The 12332-nt window shown below is 34.4% G+C and overlaps 1 protein-coding gene across 3 annotated transcripts in view; it reads right to left on the reverse strand.

Moving 5' to 3' along the window:
• LOC111044309 (serine/threonine-protein kinase NLK) overlaps positions 1-10746 on the reverse strand; it is a 240989-nt gene extending 230243 nt beyond the window's left edge. For all 3 annotated transcript variants that reach the window (XR_005572276.1, XR_005572277.1, XM_039436424.1), the window contains exon 1: positions 9723-10746. Coding sequence is in view for 1 of the 3 variants with exons in the window: in XM_039436424.1 (XP_039292358.1) it covers positions 9723-9940 (218 nt within the window). In the remaining 2 variants the exon portion in view is untranslated. The remainder of the gene's footprint in view (positions 1-9722) is intronic.
• Positions 10747-12332: the final 1586 nt, after the last annotated feature.

The following is a 12332-nucleotide window of genomic DNA, read 5'->3' on the forward strand; positions in this document are numbered from 1 at the left end:
GTGTATGAAGGAGGCTCCTTTCTCCTTTTATATTATCCTTGAAATGCATAATTTCCAAAAACCTTGTATATACGTCGACGCGCAATTTAAAAAGGAACATACCTGTCAAATTTCATGAAAATCTATTACCGCGTTTCGCCGTAAATGCGCAACATATAAACATTTAAACATTAAGAGAAACGCCAAACCGTCGACTTGAATCTTAGACCTCACTTCGTTCGGTCAATAATAGGACTGTGCTCACCGTACCAGTTCTCTTTATATGGCGGAATCCGCCTCAAGAAAGTACTTAGCTTAGTCAGCAACTTTGTTATTCAATGAAAATCGAAATGACAAAAACACGACTGCAACTGATGGCCGAAAACTGCTAACGATAACCCTGCCTGTTACAAATGGCAAGGACGGTACACACAGACATCAAATTCTGTAGCTACTATTCAACAGATAACGTAATGAGCTCACATTAACACTATCTCGTATTGTTCGGCCATTATCTAGACTAGAGTATTCAACTAATAGAAGCATTCTTCTCGCTTTCAATTTTACAACGAACGAGAATTGGGTTCAATAATCAATGGGATATAATATATACCAATACATTATGTCATACAATGATTTGTAACATACTACGATCAATTCGATACATGGATCTAGTTTCTTCATTTTGGACATGAAATTGGACTTATTAAAGTGATTATTGAAAGTGAAAATATAATGTATTGATATAAATATAAATGCCTATATTACATAAATATATTAAAATATAATATATTGAAAGTGAAAATCTTTTGGGAAAATTACTATTTACGAAATTTGGGATTATAGAGCAGTTTTGGGCTAGGCCTGTTGCTCTCGACCAGTCATGTATTTATTATGATTTGTAATTTTGTTGACCGAGCGAATGTTTAAATGTTTATATGTTGCGCATTTACGGCGAAACGCGGGAATAGATTTTCATGAAATTTGACAGGTATGTTCCTTTTTAAATTGCGCGTCGACGTATATTCAAGGTTTTTGGAAATTTTGCATTTCAAGGATAAGATAAAAGAAAAAAGGAGCCTCCTCCATACGCCAATATTAGAGTAATAATCTGGTGTGGTGCACTCACACAACTTTCCTTGCCGTTATGAAAACTGATCACCTGACGCTAGTGTACACACGCATCTCAAGTCTACTATTCAAAGATCTGAGCCAGCTGGTGACAGGACAATAAAACTGAAGACACATGAGGTCTGCTATCTCTTCATAGTGAATCATTTAATCGAATCAACAGTTGCCAACAGTTTGCAATTTAATAATCACATTTTCTTGAATTTCAAGCTTATTTTCAATTTTATGTGAAAATGTTACTGAACATTAATTGTAGAGATTTTCATGCTCAATCTTTTCCACTTGATTTTTTCTTGTTTAAATTGTATCTGAAGCCTGATAATTGGGAATCAAGAATCAAGCTTTGCATAGGTGGGGCGGAGCTCCTGAAATTTTTACAAATATGGGACTTGATAGAGCTTATCAATGACTATTTTAGGTATAAATTTAATCAAAATCGTTGGAGCCGTTTTAAAGAAAATCGCGAAAAACCCTGTTTTTGACAACATTTTTGCCATTTTAGCCGCCATCTTGAATTGCATTTGATCGAAATTGTTCGTGTCACATCCTTATATTGTAAGGACCTTAAGTTACGTTAATTGGGAGATGAGATATCATGTACACATACAGACCAATACCCAAAAACCACTTTTTTAGGAGTTAGGAGACAGAAGAAGTAGTTTGGAATCCACATAGAATAAATTGTCTACTGTATAATCAATATTCGGTAGTATGTGTATATTCAAGTCTAAGATTCATGTGGGCATGGTATTCAGTGGAAAACTAAAAATGAGTTCTTGCAGACTAAGTTAATGTAAGATGACTCAAAGTTGTGGAAAAATATAATTGTGAAGAACATCAAATATATTGAATAGTGAATATTACGGTATATATATATATTTTTTTTCCCCATTGTCTATCAGAGATTGACAATGGTGTAATAACCGAAACCGGTCTTTCTAATTATCAATAAATCAGTGGTTTTTTGACAATTTCTTAGTCTCTTTCATTCAATTACGGTATATTCACTGATTGAAGCATGCTTTTAAATCTCAGAACATTCATTGAGTGTTGAATTGTGTAATTCAGTGAACCACACAAAGACGGTTGACAAAGAAATCTCTGTGAATCAAAGCATGCTTTGTCAGTGAGTAAATATTTTTCACAATTATAAATTAGTCGTAGAGTCGTCATTCTTGAGTTAGAACCTGTTAGAAAAACATGACACGTTTGTAATGCATCAAGAAATTGAAGACTATGGCCCAGTTAAACAACAGCCGGTTAAATTTTCAGAGAAGGCGTTTTTGAAAAGACGGCTTTTCTGATTGGTTCTCGTGGAGTTAATCTTTTGTGCAACCAACACTAAAACAAACTGATATAGATCAAGTTTATCCACTAAGAAAAAAATTCTAAGTAAATTTGAGAAATTTTTGATGTGTGTATTTTCTGCATACAGGAACAAACTATATTCCTCAAGATTTGGGTGAAAATGTTTGACAAATTTAAGCGCTCTATCCAACACTCATAATCCTCTTTAGACTTTAGTTATTTTACAATTTTATATAATTCACGGTTAAAATTTAACCAGCTGTTGTGCAACCGGCACTATAAATAATGAGTCTCATCACATCATCATCCCAAATGTTCTAGTTCTCACAAGTCCAAGATTCATATAATATATACATCATCCTCACAAAATAAGTACTATCCACAGAGTACATAGAGCTAGACATAACTCGAGAGCCAACTCCAAATTTAAGGGTACGCCATAAAGGGAAGTCTTAACTTCTCGACCACTGCAGAACACTTAGAATAAAATAAATTTGAGACGAACGAATTCCAATGGCAAAGCAGACGGCTGGTGGTTCAAACAATGTGAAAAAGAAGACAGCAAATCTATAAAAAAGACAAAAAACAGATCCAACCGGTTTTTCACCCGGAGTGAAAAACCGGCCATTGTATAACACTGGAACCGAAAAAGAACACCTGCCTCCTATCACCTCCTCCTCCTCCTACTTCTCCTCCTCATCGTCCTCCACTACCTCATCTTCCTCAACAGTACGGAGATAGAGAAGAAACAACTCGGAAGGAGAAAAGAATAAAATACGAGAAATATGCGAGTTGAATCGAACCTTATTTGGATCATATATTATTTGTATAATGAGAAATCGGACTCATGTAAATCTATCAACATTGGTTGATTCAGAAGCATTGATATCGAGTGTATTATTAATAATGTATGCTGACAGTATTTTCTATTTTAGGGTAAAATTAGCCTTATAAGATTCCAAGTTGCAAAAACCTCTATAAAACAATCTATATGTGACCAAACTCTATAATACCATAGAGAAAAGATAGCATTTGTTCCAAATTTTTATCCGATTTTTTCAACTCAAGCTGATTACTGTCGACTACTGGCTATTAATACTGTTTTGGTAGGGTAAGAACGGCACAGAATTATATTAGAGAATAAAGTATGAAGGACTACCAGCGTCACATAGCTTTACGAAAAATCTGGTGTGGTGCACTCACACAACTTTCCTTGCCGTTATGAAAATTGATCAACTGACGCTAGTGTTCCCGCGCATCTCAGGTCTACTTTTCTAAGATCTGAGCCAGCTGGTGACAGGACAATAGCGCTGCAGACACACGAAGTCTGCTATCTCTTCGTAGTGAATGATTTAATAGAATCAACAGTTGAAAAATATTTTTTCTCGAATTTCGAGCTTATTTTCAATTTTAGGTGATAATGCTACTGAAAATTAATTGTAGAGATTTTTATGCTCAATCTTTTCCAATTGGAACTTTTTGTTCAAATTGTATCTGAAGCCTGATAATTGGGAATCTAAAATCAAATTTTGCATAGATGGGGCGGAGCTCCTGGAATTTTCACAGATGAGACTTGTGACATTTGATAGAGCTTATCAATGACTTTTTTAAATATAAATTTAATCAAAATCGTTGGAGCCGCCATCTTGAATTGCATTTGATCGAAATTGTTCGTGTCGGATCCTTATATTGTAAGGACCTTAAGTTACAAATTTCAAGTCATTCCGCTAATTGGGAGATGAGATATCGTGTACACAGACACACATACACACACATACAGACCAATACCCAAAACACCACTTTTTTGGACTCAGGGGACCTTGAAACGTATAGAAATTGAAGTACCATAATTTATTTCGGAAAGCAATACTTTCCTTACCTATGGTAATAGGGCAAGGAAAGTAAAAATTCATATTATTCAAGTTGTAGACTAGGCGCCACAGTAGACGTAACGAACTTTTCTACTTCTCAACTTTGAAACAAGGATTGAACTTCAGACTTCAACACACCACCAACCAAACGACTTATCAGTGAAAGATTACCGTAATTTACATTAGTTATCACATAGTTGAGCGTTATCGCCAGCAAAATGGCCGCTCTATTTATCTAGCAACGACGCATGACAGTGACAGTTATATAGCAACGACAACCGGGGAGATAACTAGAGAGGCACCAACAACACATTCCCAAAACTATGTTCATTTGTACACACTTGCTTATACTTCAGAAGACTGAATAATATGAAAACTTGGAAAAGAAAACGATATAGCTCTCTTCAGATTCACTTCATGTTAAATAGACCTAGATTAAATATGTTTTTTTGCTTTGGATAGAATATACACTGTACATCATGCAAATTGCTTCTTACGAAAAACTGTTAGATTGTACAATTCTTTGAATACGATTCTAGATATATTCGCTGATAATTTGCGCAATTTTAGTGAAAAATGTTATCAAGCTCTTGAATTATAAAATGCTTAATCAATTTTGCAGACCATAAAAATTTAAATTTCAAATTCTTCCTCTTAAAATAGGCTTGCTACCTATTCTCTTTTTTTAAATTAGTCTATTTTTATTATTTACTTCAGTATTTTTTAATTTTCTAATTTTTTGTGTCTTGTGTTCTATTTATATTTCTATTTTCTATTTCTATATTTTCTATTTATAATGTTTTTTTCCAACTATTTTTCGTTTTTTCTTTCTTACTAATTTAGTTTCAGTTTGTGTAAACAATTGATTTTCAATGAGGCTTGTTTTGGCATAAAGCTGTAAGCCTCTATATGTTGTTGTAATTTTTCTATTGATGTAAATAAATAAAATAAATAAATAAATATTACTATAGTGAGGTCCACGTTATAATGGCAGTGGAGAAAGATAGGAGAACAACGTTGCCGATCCTGTCTTGTCAATGCCTTCTATAGACGGTAGCTGATACAGGTTTATTGATGTAATTTTAATTGTTCATCTTCGTTTAAAATAATCAATTATATTCTAACAAACAAGAAATTATTTTTCCAATGAGTTCACAATGAATTTTCATAATTAAGATTAGGCCTAAATATTTTGTTAATTCAGGCTTATTGATGTTAATATTAACGGTTCATCCTCGTTTAAAATAATCAATTATATTTTATCGAGCAAAAAATTATTTTTTCAATGAGTTCACAATGAATTTTCAAAATCAAGATTAAATATTTTGTTAATTATTTATATTTCTACATTGTTAAAGAGTGATCTGGCAACAGAGCAAAGCGAGAAAGAGATAGCGCTCTCCGCTTTGTTGAATGATAGACAAGGATAGCAATACAATTGCTAATCAAACACTGCCTTATAACGTGAACCTCACTATAGTTGAATGGGGAGGACTGATGTCATATATACACTATTATAAGGAATGCTTTGAAAACAAAGAAGTAAATGATTACTTCAATAAAATATTCAACAGTTTCAAGTCTGAATCTGACTATAGAGTTGAGCCGTGCTTTCCAATGAAATTCTATGCTTGATATTATTAAATAACAGCAATTAAGTTATTATGTAATTATTATTACAGAATTTTATTTGGATTTTCGTTTAATTGACCGAGCGAAGTGAGGTATAAGATTAAAGTCGACGGTTTGGCATTCCTCTTAATGTTTAAGGGCCGTTTGCAAAGTGACAGTTTAAACTAAATTTCATTTTAAAGTGGATTAAATCCGTATCAAGCCTCGTTTGTTATAATGTGTTTCATTTTGAGTCTAAGCCACCAGCTGATTAAATTCAATTTAAGCTTTGACTGTGCAAACGGCCCTGAATGTTCAAATGTTTATATGTTGCGTATTTACGGCGAAACGCGGTAATAGATTTTCATGAAATTTGACAGGTATGTTCCTTTTTTAATTGCGCGTCGACGTATATACAAGGTTTTTGGAAATTTTGCATTTCAAGAATAATATAAAAGGAAAAAGAGCCTCCTTCATACGCCAATATTAGAGTAAAAATCAGACTACATGTGATGTGGAAAGCAACTAGGGACCAGTTGTCTCAAAAAATAATTTTCCCTCAATAAAGGAGACTATTAAGAACAATTTAAAAAAATTCAGATTGATATCTTTAAAAATGACTGAGTTATGCCTATTCAAACATAAAAACAGGACAATGTTATATTATAACGACAACTGTCCCTTTTCTACTACATAACATGAGTTCATATAATCGACTGTTCATATTATAGTCGACGAAAAAGTCGACTTTTCAATCAATTCTGACCAACAAAGGAAATGTTACTGCATGATAATCGATTGAAAACTCGAAATCGATATTTTTGATCCCAATCTCTATTATTGTCTGCCCTGAATATTTTACTCTCCCGACAACTGGTCCCTAGTTGCTTTCCACATCACATATAATAATTCATCATAAATCAGCTGACAAGTGATTACACAGATGTGTAGAGAAACAAGTCTATTGCTGTATTTCCATAACAATCAGGTAGGCTACTTGTGGATGAGAATACTGCGCGAGGTCTACTGTTCACAGAACTACTAGTAATGTCGTCCTCACAATAGTATAAAGTATGACCGCGACCTAAAGCTAGTACCATTCTAGGCTAGAACCACCGGATAGAAAGGGACGAAAAATCCTTCTATCAACATAAATAACAACAGGATAAAGAAGGAGAGACAACTCTAACATCCCGGGAAAATGCAAATCAGGAAGGAAACGAAAAAAAAACTGAAGGCAAAAAGAATAAAATAATTAATTACAATTATCATTGTCAATGATCATGCCCTCACGCCAGGATTTTACTTCACCGACAAAGACAATGAAAATTTCAGGAAAAAACAGAGGTCATCTCCTCGTCTCAGAGGCCAGGTACGTCACTACGATAATGAGATTCACTTAAAACTGTCAGTATTCCTCATAAACGACGTTAATGCTCCACATTCAACAAATGCTGTTGCAATCTCGCAATAGTGTGCGGGTAACCCACAGCAATAATATAAGCAAGACACATCAAATAATAATGAAATAGCAGATATTGTCAAGGTTCTAAAACTTTATGGGGTCTCTCCACAAGGTGCCACATGCCGACTTATTCAGAAGGACACTGGCAATTTTTGAGGATAACGCTGATTGAGAAGAAATCAATTTCCTGGTTTAAATTCAAGAAAATTTTATAGTAGAGTCACAACAATCTTATTCTAGAATAGAATAAAAGTTTTATTTGGTAGAATCCAGTGTTATGACGGTTTACTAGATGAATGTAGTAACACCCATGAAATACTGTAATACTTTTCATTGTCCACTTGTTTTGTATTGGAATAATTTTCTAAATGAATTGAATTTAATAACATTGACATAGGATTAGACTAGCCACAGTAGTGAGGTCCACGTTATAATGGCAGTGGAAAAGGATAGGAGGACAACATTGCCGACCCTCTTTCTTGACATGTATTCTATAGACGGTAGCTGATACAGGTTTATTGATGTAGGCTAATATTAACTGTTCATTCTCGTTTAAAATAATAAATTATATTTTATTAAGCAAGAAATTATGACAAAAAGTCAGTTGGGGTAGTCTAGTTACCCCGGTTGGTAGTCCAAGGGTTAATAATCAATTATATTTTAAGCAATAAACTATATTTTTCAATAATTTCATAATGAATTTTTACAATTAAGATGAACTATTTTGTTAATTAATTATTAATTTTACATTGTTAGAAGACGATCTGGCAACAGCAAAGCGAGAAAGAGATAGCGCTATCTGCTTTGTTGAATGATAGACAAGGATAGCAACATCAATGTTGATCAAATGTTACTTGACATAATGTGACATTATAACCTGGACTGCACTATAGAATAATGAACTGCCGAGTTTTCACTTTACACTATGATATGAGTGGGTTAATTCCTGGATTCTACTTGGGTACTTCCGTATTTTGGATGGATACGTTATGACGGCGATCCCAGCTGCCTAAAAGTGGTCGTTAGGTCATGTAAGAGACCCTGAAATTGATTCAGGTACGACCTGAAAAAACTGTGACACGAGATCTGAGCTAGCCAGGTTACTCAATAATAGTATTAGGTTGAAAGTAGGCTACTCTGAATATAACAAGTAATGACTTAGAATTCAAAATTACAAAAGCAGCATTGCCAGATCGTGCGAAATGCGATCTATTCATGTCATTGAAGCCCATATGACTGATTGATTATACCTATTAAATGAGACAACCCTGCATCGACTATGTTGTCAAATTGAATAAATTCAATCACATGGCTGTGTATGAGGAGTTCGCAATTTCGCACAAACTGGCAACGTTGATATTTGGTTGTCTGTTCTCAACTTGAACTCTATTCTCAGAGTACAGTTGTGAGGCTATTCTACTATAGACTACCTTTTAGAACCGCTCAGATTACTTATCCTTTAAACGCTTTTGATTTATTGACTTTATGTGACAGTTGCCAATATATTTCTTGTAAATCAATTAATCAAATAACAATAAATATAATATTTCTACGGCCTATCGGTACTCGCGTTGGAAGGGTGACTGCTTGAGAGCAGCTCCTCTAACTATCAGCAGTAACCAGTTCCTTAACAACTCCCAGGTGGTTCGGACAACACCTGAACCTACGGGTCTCTTCATCGCTCAACATTATCCCTTGGACATCGTCCTCAAAAAAAAGGAACGAAAAATAAATTTTATTAAAGGACAAAATTCAAGCTCAAAATAATGCATCGTTGTAAAAAAGAGAGTTTTCATTTCAATAAAGAATAATTGCATAATCTTCAAAGACAATGTTTGAAATTATGTGTTGCCTAAGTTTTATTTTAATAAAACTGTTTCAATGCATAAATATAGCTCCATTGACTGTAATTATTTTGTGGTATTCGATTATATAAATAAATGTAGGCTACCTAATGGCTTATTTATTGTAGCCTACCTGATGATGTCCATGTAGCCTATTTGTAAAAATGCTCATGACAATAAAAAATAAATTTGAGTCGTTATCATGTCGTCTGTCAACGTGTGAGTGACAAATGCTACTTTGGGCTTACACACTGTTGTAACTAGATCTATCATTGTAGCCTATTTATTTATTCAACTTCTAATGGTACACCAATTTTACATAGAAATAACATAGAAAAACAGATAACTTAACAGCAAAAAATATATGAATAATTTATATAATATTTGTTGTTTATGACAAATTTCAATCTTTATGCTATCACGTTGTCAGTCAATGTGTGATATACTTTGAGCTTACACACTTTTGTAACTAGATGTAGTGTTGAATTTGTTTAGAAATAGAGTTTTACTCACCAAACAACGCCGAAAGCTCCATATCCAATGGGTCTGTCGGGCTGCACATTCTGTGGAGTAGCTGCCGGAGCTTGATGAGCATGCTGAGGATGATAGTAGGGCTGCGCAGCTGCTAAAATAGCCTGCTGATGTCCTGCCGAACTAGCAGCTCCTGTTCCCTGCATTAAAGGCATGCTAACGGGCACTCTTGAGTGACGACTGGGCCCTACAACAGCCATTCTAAACTGCACCGTCACAAATTCCGATCAAGCTCATTCAGCCACAAATAACAGCCAGAAATGATCAACATCAACATTAAAAAAATTTGGTTAGGTCAGGTGGAGCGACTAGAACTGAGAGACCGATCAGATAATTTTGAGGTTAGACAAAAATTGACACAAAGGTGTGAAACATAGATCTAATCATACACGGAACACTGAAACAATAAAGTGACGAATATTGAGTATTTCTGACATAAATCTAACGAATAATATCACAAGAACGTTGCTAAGGTGATGAAGTTTGAGTATTGTGTAAGAATTTACGCGTATTCATTCAGTAAATTAGTGAAAGATTGGCCTAAATGTTGTGATGTATCTGGTGCGAGTGCCGTATCAAATCAATCAATATCGTTTGAGAATTTGGACGAAAGCATCAAAATAATAATAGTTTCCGACCAAATGGAAGGCCCTGAACATCAATCAGCTAAATATTGTCGGGGCTGCTAGAGTTCTGGTTTTCATAGTGTGCTGCTTGAAACAGTGTGGCTTGTCGTTTGTCGAAGAATGGTTGTTGAAAATGTCGTTCACTGGCCTCTGTGTAACCGATTCTTTTCACTGGCGCGATTGACGATTGAAATTCGAGCACTGTAGGGCGTGACGCATTTTAAAACACTGTTCGTTTTGACACCAACACTAAATAATAACAGATGCCGATCGTAATAGATTATTGCACTACACTAAACAACAATCCATCCACTGCAATCGGCTGCACAAAGAAAACTGAACTAAACTGATTCTTGTCTCCCATCTCCCATCATGCATAGGGCACACCGCAGTCGCTAGTTACAATTTCTGCCACCAGTCACGCCACATTACGGACACTTTTGTTCCCCATGTTGCATTGAAACTATACAGGAAACCCGTTTCCGTTTTTTACGAGTTTTTCAAACGAAGGGCATTGAACGAACAAAGAAAATTCTTGTTTCAACTTTATAGGAGAATACTGGTCAACGCAACTGGCTGTTGGGTGCCAAGGAAAAATGCTGCAAGATTTTTCTTTGTCTTGAAAATCGTTTGAATAGTTGAGGAAAAAAAAATTAATTAAAATTTTATGCGCCCTTCCAAGCGCTCTTTTTAGGGTTTAAAAATTGGAAAAAATTATAATGATGATGTTGACGAATGAGATGAGTGATAATTAATAGAAGTATAAGAATTTAGCTGCACAAATATACTAAAAAAATGTTTATTGGAGAATTTTCTTAATTTAAATTTAATCTTTGTATCGCTCATCATATTCATATTTAATTCTTAATTGCCATGTTTTTTTTTAATACCAAGTGCTGGTTGCACAAAAGTAGGTTAAATTTTAATCGTGGTTAATTCCATGAGAACCAATCAGAGAAGCCGTCTTTTCAAAAAGGCCTTCTCTGATTGGTTCTCGTGAAATTATCACTAAATTAGTCACGGTTAAAATTTAACCGGCTTTTGTGCAACAGGGCCCTAGAAGTGTTTAATTCATATAGTGCCGGTTGCAAAAAGTCGGTTAAATTTTAATCGTGATCAATTCCATGAGAACCAATCAGAGAAGCCGTCTTTTCAAAAAGGCCTTCTCTGATTGGTTCTCGTGGAATTAATCACAGTTAAAAATTTAACCAGCTTTTGTGCAACCGGGCCCTAGAAGTGTTTAATTCAACTAGTGCCGGTTTCACTAAATCAGGTTAAATTTTAACCGTAATTAATTTCATGAGAACCAATCAGAGAAGCTCCAATCCCCGATTGTTTCTCGTGTAACTAATCACGATTAATTGTGTTAATTTATTTTGTCAACACAATGGAATACAATCTAATCTTATGTACAGGATCAGGAGCCCATAGAGTAGAGAATCTCTTGATTTCTTATACAAATAAAAACATTTCAAATTGCAACTATATCATAGGATTATTGTTTATCTCAAATCGCATAGACTTCGTTAACAATCTTATACTTATACTTATACTTAATTTGTGTTTTATGTGAAATAAATACAATAGCAAACTTATACAAATCAAGGTCATCCACTGAAAAAAAATGCTAATTTGAGAGATTCCTCTGATGTATGTATTTTCTGCATACAGGTTCAAACTATATTCCTCAAGATTTGGATGAAAAAGTTTGACAAATTTAAGCGCTCTATCCAACACTGATAATCCTTTTTAGACTGTCATCATTGTTTCAATCGGGAAGCATCATTGAAGTCTTCTTTAGGAATACTGAAAATTCAAAGTGAATTTCACTTTGACAACTTTCGAAGCAAAAATTCCCCACCTAACTCGGTAGCTTATAATTTAATTAACATGGAGTTGATGAGTTTGAATGTACACATACCACTCGAATCGGCTTTCAAGCTCTCGTTTTATCAGTGAATTGCTG

Source organism: Nilaparvata lugens, chromosome 10 (assembly GCF_014356525.2).
Source record: "Nilaparvata lugens isolate BPH chromosome 10, ASM1435652v1, whole genome shotgun sequence".
Classification (NCBI taxonomy): Eukaryota; Metazoa; Arthropoda; class Insecta; order Hemiptera; family Delphacidae; genus Nilaparvata; species Nilaparvata lugens.